Here is a 20,186-nt window from a genome sequence, read left to right on the forward strand (position 1 = left end):
GAGCTGGTGGCATGCATTATGATATTGCTCCTCGAAGCATATGTAAGCAGCCTTCAACCGACAGCCCTGCTTGACCGTAGTCAAGTTGGGGGTCTCAGACTCTGGCATGGGCGCAACCACCTGAGGCAGTACCTGGACATTTATCCTGTCCCGGAAGAGGTCTCAGCAGATCTGATATCTACCCCCGCCTTTAATAGACCTCTTTAAAGTGGAGCAAGTCAACTTGTCTCTTTTTGGGGGCCCGGGGGGTTCAAGGCAATGCCCGTCTTCCTCCAGACATTTAAGGCAGCGTTCGTGCCTGTCTTATAACAACCTGTACACAGTTTGAAGGTCTTTGTAAAAAAGACAGTAATTTCTGAGGTGGGCGGGAAGGGTATTAAAGTGTATCAGTGCGATATAAAGATCGGAAAGATACGTGCATAAATTGTGAAACTAGAAGCAAAGGCGTAATGTAGAATGCGATTTGTAACGCGATACTAATAGCCAATGTCGTAGTATAATTATAACACCAAAGGGGGCGTGTTACTCGCAAAGGTGTAAAAACCCGTAAAAAAGGTAAGTGTAGTTTATAATTTAACACACGACCTTGGGTTTTTGTAAAGGAAAAAATTGTAGACCAATGCTGTATGATATAACAAAACCCCAAGCCGTTTCTAATGGTCTTGGTGTTACATGTATCAGCCCGTGGAACTACAATATGGACGCCATTACGGCCATTTGAATTCAAAGGTACCGTGCACGTGGCGTATAATTACAACTCTAAAACTTTACAATGCGAGGTATTACGCCTTGTCATCTGTAAGAGACAGACGTGCTGATTTTTCACACAAGACAAAATAAGAGAAAATATTGTTTGACAAGAACCATGGCTGACCAAACTGTATGTATGGTACATTTCTTTCATTGCAAACCATAAGGAAAGTGATTTGGGTGAGAGTTGCTCCCCCTGGCGTGAGGCGCCGTGGGGGGTGAGGCCCCGTAAGGGTGGTCGTATATCATACAAATGAAGTTTTTTGTGTGGTAACATTTTTTATTAAGGAAAATGGTTACAACTATGTCATGTAGATTTTCTTGAGCAAGGAAAATGCAATAAGTGCCCCAAGGAGGATTTAATCTGAAAGAGAATGTATTTTCTGGTCCAGACTCAATTCATTACAGACCGCTGTCATATAGCTGGAATATTGCTGAGTGCGGCGTTAAACAACAAACAAACAAGTTTAACACACGTGTCACTAACACGAGATGTGGTCCAGTGTCTGGATGCATTTGGACTGAGATGATGGGAAAAGCTGCATTTATGTGGTCCTACGTGCCCAATGCATTTCATGCTTATTTTTCATTCTGAAAATGTTATCAGATATCAATGCCAACCAGTCAGCTCCATAATTTGGGAGAACAAACAGTAATGAATGTGACACACGACCTGTCAGATCAAGTGGGTTTTGAGGTAAAATGTGTTACAATAACAACTTCAAGGGCAAAGTGTATTTAAACAAATACATCACAACCCAAGACATATTTTCTTTGTACTTGCAATTGCAAGACTTACATGAATCAAAATATAAACTAGATTGTGAAAACACCACCTTATTCGAAATCAAGAGGCAAGACAAAGACAGTTAATAGGTAAACCAGTTAAGTCTTGTAAAGTGAGATCAAACTAAAATTGTTTAAATGCCAAACTTTTAGGTAAATTTATTCCTCAACTGGGTCACATACCAGGTACTCAAATCTGGATAAGGTTTGTAAACACAGGTACTCGAGTCAATTTCCTTCTTACCTTTAGAGCGCTACTCAATCATCATGAAGCCCTCAGATGTTAATGGACAGAGGTAATCAAGATAAGTAAGATATCTGATTTTAATGAGAATGAATTATAATATGCATACATGTCTAGCTCTCATTCAACACAATGTATTCCTGTAGCTCATGCAGTTATTACACAAGTCCATGGAAAGGTGATTCAACATTCAACTGACATTTCCTTATCTCCAATGTGAGTACACAAACTGATAGACACTAGATTCTTCCCCTTTCTCACTCCCATGGCAAACCTACACATTTCTAGGAAACAATGTCGACAGCTGTTCACTTACCGAGAAGCTTCATTGAAAAACTTTGGCTTTCTAGCATTTGTGATAATGACATCAAACAGGTCCTGCCAGTCTGGTCCAATCATGTACGACATGCCAGCATGTCTGGAACACACAAAATAACTTAATTACATCAAATTGTTATAAAATATGATTTGATTAGGAACAGTTGTAAAGTTTGATGTTGGATAAACACCTTAATTCCCCAAGTTTAGGGGTGGGGGAATTAATGGCCCTGCAAGTTTTTCATCCAACAAAATCAACCTACCTGATTTCTCGATGTTTTATGTTGTAACGAAACAAAGCAAAAACTATATTTCATGAATCCAATTTTCACCATGAGATCATTATCATTGTCAGGGCAAGTTGACAGAAAAAGCAAGCTCTTAGCATCAATGCTAATGTAACAGGATTTGCCAGGCATATGAAGTTAGGAGTTGTCATTAAATACATTTGGCCTTTCCACAAAGTAGAGTTTTGCCATTGCTGTCTTCATGAGAAAGTGTTTTAGAGTATTACAAGGACTTCACAACATTTTCAGAATTAAGTTGTTTGGTTGGGTGGGGAGATATGTCTCAAAACTTAAGGAATTAACTTTTTTATCCTACATTGAACTTTTCAACTGGTCCCTTAGGGCAGGTCTTGCATAAGTCGTCAGCGTTAGAAATAGGCACTAGGCCTTAGTCCTTGCCAAATTGCCCAATAGTTAAGGTATCATGACAAGTAGAAATTTGCCATTATCATGGGTTTGGCTATATGTTATCATTATAAGGACGAGTGGATTAAACATGTTTGTTTCTACCCGTTGGTCAGATGTTTCCAGGCATACGAAGCACCTGTTTTCACCATTGACTGATTCCTAACAGAGACTTACATGAAGGGGAAGCCACTGTTGGTGATGAGGAAGAGTTTTTTACCAGCACCAGACAGTCCCTCCAACAACAGCTTGGTTTCATTGCCCTTCTGTAAGGTTGTTTCTGAAAACATACAACACACACATGAGAATATATCAGCGTGCTTGTCAACTGAGGTGCATCATCTCCAGTGGTGGCAACACCTGCTGTTAGTAAAGTTAAGAATCTGCAGCCTTTAGGGAAGTGGGTACACCTTCTATATGTTTTTATGTATGGCTTGGATGCTGTTTAATGCCTCACTAAGCCATGCTCAAGCAGTATGGTGGCAGCCTGTGAATAACACAGTCTGACAAAGACAAACCAGTGATTGATATTAAGAACAATGTCCCATCGGGGTATGATGGCAAACATTCAACCAAATCACCAAACCCAACCACCCGATCCACTGAGTCGGTTTGTACGACAAGCATAGGTTGCTGGAGACCAGTTCTAACAGAATACCCACTCGCTTACGGAGGGGAAATTGAAACCAACCACTCATTGATGAGTCTATTTGAACAGCAATATTGTTGCCAGAAAATGTTCAAGGATAGACCAGGCAAACCAGTGGTTGATAGCACGAACACCACAATTAGTTAGGAAACAATAGTCACATGTGCTGCAAGTTAATGTACAGGTAAAGGTCAGGTGACCATGTACCATAGTTGCCCAGTTCTGCCCTTCAGTCTCCATGTCTATCTGACTCTGACTTCTTGTGTCACACACAACACTCTCAGAAGTCGGACGAGGCATTTAGGAGATTGTATTACACTCCTGGGGTTTAATTAGGATGGGAGAAACATGATGTTGTGTCACGTTTAACATATATAGGGCCGAATTGGACATCTCTATTGCTCAGAGGGTTGGGCCCCTGCCCCTCCACCACCACCACAACCCTCCCCGCCCCCACCACCACCACAACCCTCCCCGCCCCCACCACCACCACATCCCTCCCCGCCGTTACCACCACCACAACCCTCCCCGCCCCCACCACCACCACAACCCTCCCCGCCACCACCACCACCACAACCCTCCCCGCCATTACCACCACCACAACCCTCCCCGCCACCACCACCACCACAACCCTCCCCGCCACCACCACCACCACAACCCTCCCCGCCACCACCACCACAACAACCCTCCCCGCCACCACAACCCTCCCCGCCACCACAACCCTCCCCGCCACTACCACCACCACAACCCTCCCCGCCACCACCACCACCACAACCCTCCCCGCCACCACAACCCTCCCCGCCACTACCACCACCACAACCCTCCCGCCACCACCACCACCACAACCCTCCCCGCCACTACCACCACCACAACCCTCCAGCCACCACCACCACCACAACCCTCCCCGCCACCACCACCACCACAACCCTCCCCGCCACTAGCACCACTACAACCCTCCCCGCCACCACCACCACCACAACCCTCCCGCCACCACCACCACCACAACCCTCCCCGCCACCACCACCACCACAACCCTCCCCGCCACTAGCACCACCACAACCCTCCCCGCCACCACCACCACCACAACCCTCCCCGCCACTACCTCCACCACAACCCTCCCGCCACCACCACCACCACAACCCCACCCCGCCACCACCACCACCACAACCCTCCCCGCCACCACCACCACCACAACCCTCCCCGCCACTAGCACCACCACAACCCTCCCCGCTAGCACCACCACCACCACCCTCCCCGCCACCACCACCACAACCCTCCCCGCCACCACCACCACAACCCTCCCCGCCACAACCACAACCACAACCCTTCCCCCCACCACCACCACCACAACCCTCCCCGCCACCACCACCACCACAACCCTCCCCGCCACCACCACCACCACAACCCTCCCCGCCACCACAACCCTCCCCGCCACCACCACCACCACAACCCTCCACGCCACCACCACCACCACAACCCTCCCCGCCACCACAACCCTCCCCGCCACCACCACCACCACAACCCTCCCCGCCACCACCACCACCACAACCCTCCCCGCCACCACAACCCTCCCCGCCACTACCACCACCACAACCCTCCACGCCACCACCACCACCACAACCCTCCCCGCCACCACCACCACCACAACCCTCCACGCCACCACCACCACCACAACCCTCCCCGCCACCACCACCACCCACCCCGCCACCACCACCACCACAACCCTCCCGCCACCACAACCCTCCACGCCACCACCACCACCACAACCCTCCCCGCCACTAGCACCACCACAACCCTCCCCGCCACCACCACCACCCACCCCGCCACCACCACCACCACAACCCTCCCGCCACCACAACCCTCCACGCCACCACCACCACCACAACCCTCCCCGCCACCACCACCACCACAACCCTCCCCGCCACCACCACCACCACAACCCTCCCCGCCACCACAACCCTCCCCGCCACCACCACCACCACAACCCTCCACGCCACCACCACCACCACAACCCTCCCCGCCACCACCACCACCCACCCCGCCACCACCACCACCACAACCCTCCCGCCACCACCACCACCACAACCCTCCCCGCCACCACCACCACCACAATCCTCCCCGCCACCACCACCACCTCAACCCTCCCTGCCCCCATGTCACCTGAAATTGTTGAAATTCCAACAGTCTGCCTTTATGACAATCATTCACCCCTGGAAACCTATCTACTCTGGACTCCCAAAGATGCACTGTCCCAGTACTCACCAAGGTTCTCCATGATCTTCTGATGGAGCAGCCCAGAGGAGTGGACACCCTGGACAGCATTCTGTAACAGAGACGGAACACAACCAGTTTATGACTCTACAATCTGCAGTACTAGAGACATCCAGATACACTAGTATCTTCTAGCACGACCAACTATGGCTGCTGTCCAGGTACTGTGTTATCATGGTTGGAGTCACATGTTCAATTGGGGAGCATCCACAAGAGTGAGTGAGCAAGTTGGGTTCATTTTTCATTTAAATCACGGCTTTTTAATTGATGCAGGTCTTAGCTGTTTACCATGATGCAAAATACAACAACATGAGCATGCTGACAAACCAGGGCTCATAACCAGGGAAAATCCGGGATTTGAAGCTGGGATTCAAGGATTCTTGTTCATGTAGATGGCACAACACATCATAGATAAGTGTGGAAAGAAGAGTTAGCATACATGACAGGCAGCTTGAGTCCTGTATTCATCAATACATTTAATCAATAGTCTTCCATGACTGCAATCTCCAGTTCCTGTTGTTGTGTGTATCATCTACCATCCCAACCAATACAGATTTATTGTGCCATATGGGACAATTCTTTTTGAAGCAATTAAAACGACTTAACATAAGTGCACTGTTCATCAATGCAAAGTACACTGATCAGTTTAACAGATTGTTGGTGTCGTGTAGAAAAGAAGTAAAATGTGTTTCTCGACCTTAATGAAATGAATCACTATGTACACAGTGCTCATGTCTAAGCAAATGATGTTGCATGACTTTACATTACCAGGGATTTATCTGGACCTATCTATTAAGCCTCAAGTCTGCAGGAACATGTCATTATATAATTCCCAAATTGGAATTACAAATTTCCCAATCCACGTTAATACAGATAACTAATATTACTAATTTATGTCTTTGTAGAGGTCGAGGGAACTTGTGTTTCACTGATAACAAGACCAAAAAAGAGGAAGATTATCATCATCATCATCATCATCATTATTATTATTATTATTATTATTATTATTGCTTTGAATGTAAAATCAAGATACAAGAACATCTGGATTTAAGAAAAGGAGAACTGGAACAAATAACACTTTTTTCCCAATTTGCCTGCCAGATGGGCACTAAGTTAAAATCTTGTAACAATCCCTGCATTATGACAAAGGTAAAAAGTGTTTTACTTTATGTCTATGTAGCAGATGTATCAACAGTCATGTATGAGGGGCAGGTAAGCCATAATTGACCCTAGCCATGGCTGTTCACTAAATACAACAGACAGATATCACCAGTACTTACCCTCACATCATAGAACACATACTCAGGATCATACGTGATGTTGTTTTGTACAAAATACTGAAAAGAAGGTGAGATTGGTCACAACAGTATGATAAATTAATAAAATTATATAACAAAAAAATGACAGGTAATTTTAACAAGAGCATCAGAGTTACAATATTCATTTTATTTCTATTCTTTGATTCAGATACGGTAGTTAATATACTAAGCCTCATCAGATGAAACACTCCTATCAATACTGTCAAAACAATATGCTACAGAAACATTTAAGATTTTGTTTCTATCCAATTGCAACAAATACAATTCTACATACAGCATCTCATGTGGGAGTCCTCATTTAATTTACAAAGTCACTCTGCAAGAAATGTTTAGAGCGAAAAATTACTGCCACCATATTTCTAAATACCATTGGTCACTTTTCATGCAACCAGATGGTTTTGTCAGAAGACATCTAATGGTGGAGGAAAAGATGAACCACGCTCACAACTCAATGTAGGCTGTACGAACCTCTGTGATATTGGATATGAGAGTTACTTCAGGCAGGGCAAACAGATCCACAAGTTGATGCATGGGACCCTGGAACACAGGAAACCAAAGTCAGGATTCTGAACATTGTGTTATAACATGATATAATGATAAAGGCAAAGCTATAAGTAGGTATAGATACTGAGTGTCAACATTTAGGCAATCAGTAATTTTAAACAAGACAATGCACAATGTCCAGTTATTGATGAAAATTAATTCTGGACAAATAAATCAAAGAAGTTAAACCAGCAATGAGGTCTATCAGCATATTCAACAAGTTGCAGAATGTTCAAGTACAGATTTCACATGTTGGTATCTGTTGTATGTCAATGAATCAGGGTTCCATGTTAAGAACTTGATCTTACTTGCACCAGTTGTATGTTGACATGAAAACCAAGTTGCACCAAACAAAACCAGGTTGCACCCAAGTCTGATAAATTTATCAAAGTTGAAACACAGGCTGGTCTGCTGCCAGTGTCACATAAATGAAGGACCCATTGCAGTAAGATGTAATAGGAACATGTGCACATAAGTACACACATTTTGATGATGTCAAGCTTTAAGACAGGCATAAGTGATGAAGTATGACATATCAACTTTAGAGGTACTGAGTGTGTTCAAAGACAGATTTTGTTTGGACAAGTAAGGGTATGTCAGACACAAAATTAATTTAAAATTTGACATGCACTTGGTGCACATAAACATAAATATAAGGTTGCATTTTTCAATACTAGGTCGCGCTGGTGCATGTTTTATATAACTAAATCGAGCCCTGAATAAAAGTTTTCACATAGAAATTTATTGATATTTTCACTTGTCTGACACAAATTAGAGTTGCAATCTAAAAGTGGCAGTCCACAATGAAATGTCATAAGTCCTTCATGCGTGTTACTAGTCTTCCTGCATGTTGCTAGTCTCGGACTAGCAGACTTATGGTAATGTAAAACCCAGGCTAGTATACCAAAGCATGTCATGAATGTGTCTTATACATAATTTAAGTTTCTACTAAGGCTTTCCAAAACAGAACTCATAAAACAGTATCAAAGGTTCAAAGTGATACTCAAATAGGCAAAGTCAATAATATCAAGTCAACATGTTGGAAGTGTTCACAAATGAACAAATCAAACTGGAGCAACAAGGAGGAAAATATGATTCACAATTTCAATGAAAATCCGTTGTAAAACTGTTGTAACGGAAACATTAATTTGCAACATCAATTTTCCAACTTTATGTTACCACACGTATTTCAGGCTGTTCCCTAGCAGCATCTGATTTGAGGATAGAGGAAGCTGTACATACTGTTCCATAGAATGTGTTCATCTTCTCCAGGGAGACATGCGTCCCCTCGTAGGTGGCCTTCACCTCCACATCAGACACGGCCTGCATGCCCCTGTAACACACGGCAAGATGGCCTCAAACAACTGAAGGTTTACTAGTCTAAGGACCTAGACCTGCTCAAAGTCCCCAGTCATCCTGCATGCCCCTGTAACACACGGCAAGATGGCCTTAAACAACTAAAGGTTTACTAGTCTAGAGACCTAGACCTGCTCAAAGTCTCCAGCCATCCTGTATGCCCCTGTAACACAAGGCAAGATGCCCTCAAACAACTGAAGGTTTACTAGTCTAAGGACCAAGACCTGCTCAAAGTCCCCAGCCATCCTGCATGCCCCTGTAACACACGGCAAGATGGCCTTAAACAACTAAAGGTTTACTTGTCTGGGACCTAGACCTGCTCAAAGTCCCCAGTCATCCTGCATGCCCCTGTAACACACGGCAAGATGGCCTTAAACAACTAAAGGTTTACTTGTCTGGGACCTAGACCTGCTCAAAGTCTCCAGTCATCCTGCATGCCCCTGTAACACACGGCAAGATGGCCTCAAACAACTAAAGGTTTACAAGTCTAGGGACCTAGACCTGCTCAAAGTCTCCAGTCATCCTGCATGCCCCTGTAACACACGGCAAGATGGCCTCAAACAACTAAAGGTTTACAAGTCTAGGGACCTAGACCTGCTCAATGTCTCCAGATATCCTGCAAGCCCCTGTAACACACGGCAAGATGGCCTTAAACAATTAAAGGTTTACTTGTCTGGGACCTAGACCTGCTCAAAGTCTCCAGCCATCCTGCATGCCCCTGTAACACATGGCAAGGTGGCCTCAAACAACTTAAGGTTTACTAGTCTGGGACCTAGACCTGCTCAAAGTATCCAGCCATCCTGCATGCCCCTGTACCACAAGGCAAGATGGCCTCAAACAACTAAAGGTTTCCTAGTCTGGGACCTAGACCTGCTCAAAGTCTCCAGCCATCCTGCATGCCCCTGTAACACGACAGGATGGCCTTAAACAACTAAAGGTCTACTAGTCTGGGACCTAGACCTGCTCAAAGTCTCCAGCCTTCCTGCATGCCCCTGTAACACACGACAAGATGGCCTTAAACAACTGAAGGTTTACTTGTCTGGGACCTAGACCTGCTCAAAGTCTCCAGCCATCCTGCATGCCCCTGGAACACACGGCAAGATGGCCTCAAACAACGAAAGGTTTACTAGTCTATGGCCTAGACCTCCTCGAAGTCTCTAGCAAAAATCTCAGTAACATATTCTAAATTGGAAACATAAACTTCCACAATTTTTCTTAATATATTGATAACTGGTGTTATAGCTTTGTTGAGGGGACTTGTATTTCACTGATAACAGGACCAACAAAGAGGAAGAAGAATCACTGAATTTCAATGTTAAGATACCTCTGAATTTCTGAAAATAAGACCATAAAAAAATATATAAGCTTTTGCACCAATAATGATAATTTTTTACCAATTTGTAGTTTGGAATCACAGATCAACCATTGCAGTTCCTCACAAATAAGGAGACAAATTCTTTGAATGCACAAGAATAATTACAATGAAAGTACTGTATTCCCTTAAACAGGGAATTCGTTGCATATTGATTAAACAGACCGAATACAACATATAAAAAACAACCAAAAAGGTTAAAATGCAAGACAACATTTAACAATCACTTGAAAGATGAATGCTCGTTGGGATAAAATGCATAAACATTGCAAAGCTTTCCCTTTTTATGTAGTTTTCTCACTGAGAGCATACAGAACTCAGTTATCAGGAGAAGAATGTAATCATGCTAAAAAAAGATATACAAATTAAATAATCCAATTTTCTTAAAACAATACACAGTACGCACGACCAGTTGTGTAATTGTGTTATCAAGTAATAATGTTCTTTAAAGTTTATCTTATCCCCAAAGTGCATGACTTGTAAGGCTTATCATCTTGTCAAATTTGTGCCAAGTTTTTGAAACTTTAGAAAAGTTTATTTATAATCACAATTACCTATTTTGAAAATAAAAACACTTAAGGGTCTGATTTACACAGATACTGCATAAACATGCTTACATGTCAACAACAATGCATAAGGTTAAATCTGTTGCAGTGATTCACTGAATAATCACGTCAGATGATACTTTATATGAACATGATAACACCTTGAAACATCATTTATATCAGGATCATACACAAACATGAAATATTCATGTCATGAAAGAGTCATGACTTGGCATTGTGCTCTTTGTTTGTTTGTTGTTTAACGCCTCAATCAGCAATATTCCAGCTATATGACAGCGTTCTGTAAATAATCGAGTCTGGATCAGACAAACCAGTGATTGACATCATGAGCATCGATCCAGGCAACTGAGATACGATGACATGCATCAACCAAGTCAGCAATCTGACCACCCGATCCTGTTAGTCGCCTCTTACGACAAGCATAGTTGCCTTTTACGGCAAGCATGGAGGAGAGTTATGACTTGACATTGTGTTATGTCAACATAGCACATGTTCATGAATAAAACACCTAAATATTTGCAAAACAAAGAAAAAAAAAATGGTGGTTTACCTGTACACAGTTCCCAACTGTATGTTGTGAAATGAGTCAATCTTCATGAGAAGTCCCTGAAATGATAAGCAAGCGTTCAGGCAGGTACAACTATAACTATTGAAACTATATCATCATGCTGTCTGGGAATTATTTCCCCTATACTCATCCCACAAACACCAACATTGATAGACTTGACACTTTGACAATCCTGATTTAGAAACTGTTATAATTTTTTTCTTCTCCAATGTCCTGGTTGCTGAAATACACTGCGTCTGCTGCTAAATGTCTGAACGCCATCTATGTAGGGGTGGGTAACTCTAACAAGAAAGATGTTGGTTATTCCATGGGCAGTTAACTCTAACTGGTAAATTTGCCTGGGCTGATATCTACCAGTTGTTTTGGTTGTTAGAAATAGATTTCTAGTTCCAAAAAATTCATAAAATTTACACAACGGTTTTATGCTTGAAATGTTGCTGGTTGCAGCATAAACCACACTCAATGTGATATTTTTCAATAAGCTGTTATGCAGCAACTTTTCTGCTAGGGCTGGGACGAGTCCAAATTTACTACCCGAGTACCCACCACCCTATTACCTGACCCTACCCGGGTACCCTCTGTAGGTCTCAAGCGATACAAAATGTCCGATTGGGAATTGTTTTACAAAAGCACTTGCAAAACGTATTTAGATACATGTATTAAACAATCTGGTCATGCAGACACTGAAGTTGACTTATGGTTTATCTTTATTCAACCATATGAAAAGTTAGAAGGAATGGGTGCATAGTCAGAAAGAAATGAGAACATTAGTGACTTGTAGTGTAACCACAGAGTTCTAGATAATGTTTGTCTTTAAACAATATATCATGTGACTGACCACGGGTCCGGGTAGTCCTGTGGGTACCCGGGTCCTACTCAGTACCCACCCGACCCGAGTACCCGAGTTACCCGTCCCAGCCCTATTTTCTGCCTTCGGGCTCATTCAACCTTACCTGTCTGACATCATAATGGAGCCCCCTAATGGCAAAGTCTGGGTCATATTTGAAGTTGGAAATCTCGTTTGGGTACTGAAAGAAATCATATTCAGTATAATTTACATACTCTGTGTTCAGTGTTTGTAATTATATGGAGGAACGTGAAGGGGTCCGCAATTTTGTAGCATAAGCCTGCTGTTAATATTTTCAATAATACAAGGGAAAACAGAACCTCAAGAACACACCCACCTTCCACCACCACCCTAAGATCCTTTGTATATAAATTCTTTCACTTAATTTTTTCAACCAAAAGATCACTTAATGAATAAGATTTAATTGCTGTTTACACATACCATATTCGACGTAATAAGCCCCCGCTCTAATAAGCACCCACAGCGATATTTGCTAATATATTGGCAAGTGAACAATCCCAACTAGCACCCCTTCCGATTGATCAATGTACACAAGACTTATTTATTCATGTATAATCGCACGAGTGTGTTATATACACCCTAAATTATGGGCCATAAATTTCAGGAAAAATATATCTGTCGTATATAAACAGTTCAGGCCGTCAGCATAAACCACACAATTTATCTTTCAACTCTGTTTTTTCCAACCAAAATAATATTCTAATAACAGCCCCCTATTTCTATTTTTGAGAGCGCCCTGGGCGCTTATTACGTCGAATATGGTAATTTAGAATCTCCATACATGATCTCTGTACTTGCTGGTAGTAGGACAAAACATGTATCATAGCAAGGATTTACATGTTTAATTTGGGGGTCCAAGGACTCAAAGCTTTAATTTTTTGGTTCCAGGTTGAAAAAAAGTTCAGCAAGAGAATGGGTGTCCCAAAGAAATGACAAAAATCGAATACAGTACCACCTCAAGGGACAAAAATTAGGAAAAAATTCCTCAAAGTACATTATCATTCTTTATCATGATTATTAATATCATATCTCTATTCTATAATGATAAATACCCCATAAAGAATGGCTTACAAAGCCTTGCTTTGAATCTGAATAACAATATGTAAAAGACATTACACCTGTCATGGTCATGGGACCCGTGAAGATCCGGGGTAGAATAGGTCTTCAGCAACCCATGCTTGCCGTAAAAGGTGACTATGCTTGTCGTAAAAGGCGACTAACGGGTGGTCAGGCTCGCTGACTTGGTTGATGCATGTCATCGATCCCAATTGCGTGGATCGATGCTCATGATATTAATCACTGGATTGTCTGGTCCAGACTCGATTATTTACAGACTGCCGTCATATAGCTGGAATATTGCTGAGTGCGGCGTTAAACAACAAACCAACCAACCGACACCTGCCATGGAGACAATCCGGCTTTTCATTTCCAGTATGCCCCAAAGATGCTGTGCCTGCATCGATGCTCACAGGACATGGACCAGATACCGACATCACTTATTTACTATGAAGACTGAATTCCACAATGTCATTTCTTAACATATAACTGTTTGTGGGAAACGAACGTTAGTGCATCACTGACCTTGTAGTCGTTGACAAGGGCTTGCTGTCCCAGTTTATACAGCAAATAGTGCAGCTGTGTTGTGTAGTGAGCCAGTGTGTAGTCGTAGTCAAACCCATACACCTCCACGTCTCCCAGGTGGATCTCATTGTTAGCAAATATACCTTCCGTATTCACATCAGCAGCAAAGGATTTCTCTGAAATCAACTCACCTTAATTATTATTTCATTCCATGTGCTGAAAATAGTAAACAGTCATGCTGTTTTTAGCAAAAGCTGGAGCAATTGCAGAGAATAAGAGGAAGATAATAAGTTTCAACCACTGGCACAAACATCATCATTACAATAAATCACTATTTATTACTTGCCCGTGAAGAGATCACCCGTTTAATAGACATACAGCTGTATTACACATTGTGTAATACCTAAACGCGTGCTTATGTACTCTCAGAACATGTTTCACGAACAAATACTGAAAGCTCTCAACATCCCTTGGCTTATTCAACGACATTGTGTGTGGAGTTGATAGATCACTGGGAGGAGCTTATGTACACTCGATGACCCCAGCAACCTTGTCATGTCACATGGCATTGTTTCGCCGATGGCTCTTGCAACAAAATTCCACAAATTACGTCATCGTGTATTGTGACATGATTGTACACTTTGAGGTGCAAGGCCCCATTCCACAAGGCGATCGTATTGTAGCACAACGACAGTCATTAGTCTAAGTTAAATTATGTGAGTTGCGATAGCCTTCACGAACAATGGCTAAAGTTGTGATGGTTGAAACTGTCGATCATTTGGCTTGAAGATGTACACAAGAAGAAAAAAATCATCATATTCAACTTTCAACCACTAGTCCTTATAATGATAACATATAGGAAAACCCTTAAAATTGGCCAATTTCTACTAGTCCTTAGGATACCTTAACCATTGGGCAGTTTGATAAGGACTACAGGACTAGTGCCAATTTCTTACGCTGCGAACTGATACATGTATAAAACCCATGATCAACATTGATATGTAGAAGTGTTGTGAATAAACTGTGAAACCAACTAACTAGTCTGTCTCACATATTATTTCTCCTTCTGTCCAACTCTTACTGTAAAGCTATAGCCCTAATTAAATGAAACAAGTCTCGATTTTCCAAAGGAAATTTCAAATTAAAAGTAGTTTCATGTTTCTTTACAAATTCATATTTTTTCAGGGACAAAGTGTCACTCTTCCAACCAAATGATCAAATGGGTGATAATGGTTCCAGCTAAAATAGCACCAATGAAAACAGCAGCAGATTGGTGATAACATGACTTGGCTAAAATGGCATTGTTTATCCCGTCGAAAACAGGACTACATATTCATACCAAAATATCTATAAATACTATTTCTCCATAAAAATGCCAAATTAGGTAAGTATGTCATGTTCTAGAAGTATATTCAAGTGAACAGTTCTTTATGATGGAGACATGATATGATCAATACCACACACTTAGTTGCTCATCATTCTCTAAGAAATAAGCGAGAGGATCCTCTAGTTTAAATAACGATACCGTAGTCAACGTAATAAGTGCCCGGCTCTAATATGTGTCTTCTTTTTCTAATATTGAGAGCACCCTGGGCGCTTATTACGTCGCGTACGATAAATTCAAACATGCACCCTTATTTTAAATAAAATAGTAACAGGGATTTTGCTGGAGATAAATGGCATTAATTAGGACATAATATCAACTTTATCAACTTTTGCTAGGACATATATCTCCACCTAATCTTGCAGAAGACAATCAGAAAATGCCCTAGAAAATGAACCAATTTGAATTCATGTGGTATCAAAGTTGACTTAAAGGGGCACTGATCTAACGCAATTCCCCGGACTGGTTTTTGCCTTTGTTATTGTTATTTTCACCGTGAGTACCCGGATGATACGCAACGCAACTGAGCGTGACCAGCCTGGGCTACCGTCTGCAAGGACAGCTGAATATACTTGGAGGCTGGCGGCAATATCTGTTTTACGCATTTTTGCATAAACACTGATTAGTTAACTGTGATCTATAAAGATTTTGACAAAGGGCGCATGTTAATTAATTTCTTCAGCCTAAACAAACAGACAAAAAGAACGGCGGAGCTCATCGGATGTCGTCATTTGGAAATACCCCAGATGGTTATAAATTAATACTAAAAAAAGTATCCATGCAGTGAAAGCTTTTTGGGATTTTGGATTGCGTCGCTAATACGATTACTACTCCCTTGTTGTCATCCACGTTTTCTCGTATAACCCTACACTTGTGTATTTGTCGTCATTCACTTGATGCTCAGTTAATGAATTTATTACAGGTACAATTAGTGGTAGCACCACTTAGATTACCTGACGAAGGTTCCCATTTGGCACTTATTGTGTCTGGGGTAATTATTCAATCTAAATCCAGGTTTGAAGTGAGGTGAAATGTGTGTTATGTAATATGCACGTGGCAGACCAGCAAGAGGTGAATGATCAGTTGATTTACATTTTTTGGTAAATCAATGGATCGTTCCTAGTCATCAAAGGATTAACAGAAAATACGTTGATTGATTAATCACTGTTATCTTGCACAGTGGATATGTCAAAAGTGAGTGTTTACATGTGTAGGTTTACTAAAACAAAGGGAATACACTTATATCATTGCGTGAAGTGCCGATGTAAAAACAAATTACTTTGTTCAAAGGGTTAACTGACAATACGTTGATTGATTGGTCATTGTTATCTATCACTCAATGGATTTGTTAGGAACCGTGGACGTTATGAAAATAGTTATCATGGGCTTTCTCTGCCGACCCTTGAGACTTGACACCTGTGTGAAACACCTGAAACAATCCAAGTGATCAGTTGAGAAACGAACACGGGTTACAATATCCCGAAACGATATATATCTTTTAAAATATTTGATTGTTACAGAGACACGTGACATCGATTAAGTTTCTTTGTACAGCTGCAGACGAGTGGACTATTGTTCCTTTGTATGGATATTCACGGATACATTCCTCGAACAAGGAAGCTGCCTAAAATTTATACACATAAATTGGGTAGGTTGTAATTATGGTATTTGCATTTTGTTTTTCTTCATTTGCTGTAGCATTGAACCGATTCGTCCTTGTTTCTCTCTTGGTTGGGAAATTCTTCAATGCGCGATAGACGTTGTTTCACAGGTCTTTTCCTTTGTAAGCTTGTATATATTACCGTCAATTTGTAAAATGTGATTCTCTCAGGCAATTTATAAAATGTGTAAATATTTCGTTTTGACTAAAAAATCTGTCCAGATTGATTAAGACGATCAAAAGGGCCTACAAACCTCACAACAGATTATTATGTGGGATTAGAAGCCAAACAACATAGAAATGTACTTTTCAACATTACATTTTCAGTCTCTTGGTGATGACATAAAACATCAAAATGTTTGAAATTCGTTATCACAATAATACAGATGGAAATGTTTTTCAGTCCCTTTGTAAAATAACTGAATATTTAGGCGTTTAATAAATTTGTAAATGTTACACATTTTGACAGTAAAAAATATACACACCATAAAAAAAGCAATGCTCAGGTGAAATATTTACTTTGTGTTGCAAGTCAAAATAGTGTAAACGAAAATCGCAAAATTACCAAGCAAGTGACTTATCAAAACTTCGTCACCATTACCGATGCTACCCACAAAGATACCTACATTTCCTTATTATCTCGAAAACTGTATTTCATTTTGTTGATCAATGTGACCATACGCCCTTATTACTACCCATAAAAGTGACAAATGCGCTTACGAATGGCACAGCAGAGGTCGCGAACTAGTCTAGATTTCTGCTATACATCCGGGTACTCTTTTGGAAAAAACAATAACAAAAGCAACAACCAGTCCCGGGGAATTGCGTTAGATCAGTGCCCCTTTAACATATGGTTTGAATACTGCTAACATAATGTTAAAATTTGAGAATGTTGAGTGTATGTTAAATGCAATGTAGTAACTGTATTTCCATTCACTGTGAGAGAAGTAGATGGTGCTATTTTCGCCAATTTGCTTCTGTTGATGCAAGGCAACTTTGGTGCCTTGTTGATGAGACACCCTTATAGGCTGATCAAACCACGTGTTCACAACCGTTAATTAGGCCTAATGCTTTTCATAATACATTATTTTCAAAAGCTAATACATATTGCAACATTTTGCGCCTGATAATGCCCCGATGTTTCATCAAAACCTGACCAAACATTGTGTTATTGGTTTGTACACGATGTCTACGATAGATGTCACCTCTAACAGCTTCTAGAGCAGGCGGCTAAAAAATCGTCTGCTAAAATTCCACGGATTGCAGGCGAAGCCACAACTGATAAACATTTTGAATAGGTCAAATGTGCATCAAATGTAATTATTTGTAAAGCAGATAAGCAAAAGATGTCAAATCTGACAAGGCAGGAAGATGAAGATTAACGCTCAGTTCTGCGCAGTTTTGGAGCCGTGGCGATGATTTGCCAAATGCAAATCGGTTGCCAGGACAAACACCTATAGATGAAGAGAAGGATCTACCTTGCAGTCGTTGTTTTCTTTTGTGATACACCTTCCACAAGTCATCCGTATGCATCTGGCCTGAGGATGCGCAATAAGATTTTGATATTGTAATGTAGCATCTTGAAACGCGTTTGCAGAAGACCTTCGTGAATCTGTGTAAGCTCGCCATGTTTATGTTTGGAGGTCAAAACCATCAGGGGGAGGTAATACATACCACTAACAATTGAGTTACCCGCTATAAATGTATTTAATGAACGCGATACGATCGAAGTAAAATCTGACTCCATGTTTTTTAACCCCTACATATGATATCGTTGATGTAATTACTAATTATTAGCAGTCTAAGGGAACTATTCAGGAGATATATTTTGTCACAGTATTTTTTAAGGATTGGAATATTATACTGAGTATTTGGGCCCAGCTGAGAATTTTAGAATTTGAAACGGAACATTTTGAAAAAAAAACACAATGTGAGGTGAATGCCGTGTAAACTATCGCCTTGTGGGGCGAAAATGTGTAAATGATGGTACTTTGGGGCGAATATCGTGGAAAGTACATGTAATGTACTGCGATACGAATATCATGTAAATATATCGTTTTGCATGTAAGGCGAATATCATGTAAAGTATCGTACAGTGAGGCGAATATCATGTAAATATATCGGATTGCAGGTGAGGCGAATATCATGTTAAGTATCGTACAGTGAGGCGAATATCATGTAAATATATCGTATTGCATGTGAGGCGAATATCATGTAAAGTATCGTACAGTGAGGCGAATATCACGTAAAGTATTGTACAATGAGGCGAATATCATGTAAAGTATCGTACAGTGAGGTGAATATCATGTAAAGTATTGTTCAATGAGGCGAATATCATGTAAAGTATCGCACAGTGAGGCGAATATCATGTAAAGTATTGTTCAATGAGGCGAATATCATGTAAAGTATCGCACAGTGAGGCGAATATCATGTAAAGTATCGCACAGTGAGGCGAATATCATGTAAAGTATCGTACAGTGAGGCGAATATCATGTAAAGTATTGTTCAATGAGGCGAATATCATGTAAAGTATCGCACAGTGAGGCGAATATCATGTAAAGTATCGCACAGTGAGGCGAATATCATGTTAAGTATCGCACAGTGAGGCGAATATCATGTAAAGTATCGCACAGTGAGGCGAATATCATGTAAAGTATCGCACAGTGAGGTGAATATCATGTAAAGTATCGCACAGTGTGGCGAATATCATGTAAAGTATCGTACAGTGAGGCGAATATCATGTAAAGTATCGCACAGTGAGGCGAATATCATGTAAAGTATCGTACAGTGAGGCGAATATCATGTTAAGTATCGTACAGTGAGGTGAATATCATGTAAAGTATCGTACAGTGAGGCGAATATCATGTAAATGATCGAACTGTGAGACGAATAACGTGTAAAGGATATTGCGATAGCAAGACACCACCGTGTTCTGATTTGCTCTAGACATAATACTTTTTCAAGTAATAAGTCTTCATTCCTCCACAGAGTCGTAAGGCGCCGCGATTTGATGTCCAAAGTTGCCAGGATTCTATAATCTTGGGTTCGAATCCCAGTTTCACGCCGGGAACTAACTGAAATACAGTTCACAGCGGCGCTAAAGCCAAGACTCACCCTTTCTCGTACATAATTCCTGCCATGTCCCCATTCCAACAGTAATGAGTTGATATGAATGTTAGTAAATTGCCAGTCATTAATATTACACCAATATCACTGCCTGGTCACCAGTGGTCGATATCATGAGCAATGCCAAGCGTCG

The 20,186-nt window shown here is 41.5% G+C and overlaps 1 protein-coding gene across 2 annotated transcripts in view; it reads right to left on the reverse strand.

Moving 5' to 3' along the window:
- The window catches only part of LOC124118078 (5'-nucleotidase domain-containing protein 3-like), a 33,408-nt gene extending 14,845 nt beyond the window's left edge, over positions 1-18,563 (reverse strand). The window contains exons 1-10 of one of the 2 annotated variants that reach the window (XM_048390936.1): positions 18,406-18,563; positions 13,884-14,059; positions 12,388-12,462; positions 11,417-11,472; positions 8,815-8,905; positions 7,498-7,566; positions 6,991-7,047; positions 5,702-5,762; positions 2,968-3,070; positions 2,097-2,198 (exon numbers count right to left, since the gene is read on the reverse strand). In XM_048390936.1, the coding sequence (XP_048246893.1) occupies positions 2,097-2,198; positions 2,968-3,070; positions 5,702-5,762; positions 6,991-7,047; positions 7,498-7,566; positions 8,815-8,905; positions 11,417-11,472; positions 12,388-12,462; positions 13,884-14,059; positions 18,406-18,556 (941 nt within the window). In that variant the 5' untranslated portion in view covers positions 18,557-18,563. Of the gene's footprint in view, positions 1-2,096; positions 2,199-2,967; positions 3,071-5,701; positions 5,763-6,990; positions 7,048-7,497; positions 7,567-8,751; positions 8,906-11,416; positions 11,473-12,387; positions 12,463-13,883; positions 14,060-18,405 lie in introns of both variants that reach the window. The other variant, XM_048390935.1, reaches the window with a different exon arrangement.
- Positions 18,564-20,186: the final 1,623 nt, after the last annotated feature.

This window comes from Haliotis rufescens, unplaced genomic scaffold (genome assembly GCF_023055435.1).
Source record: "Haliotis rufescens isolate VD_foot unplaced genomic scaffold, xgHalRufe1.0.p SCAF_9, whole genome shotgun sequence".
Classification (NCBI taxonomy): domain Eukaryota; kingdom Metazoa; phylum Mollusca; class Gastropoda; order Lepetellida; family Haliotidae; genus Haliotis; species Haliotis rufescens.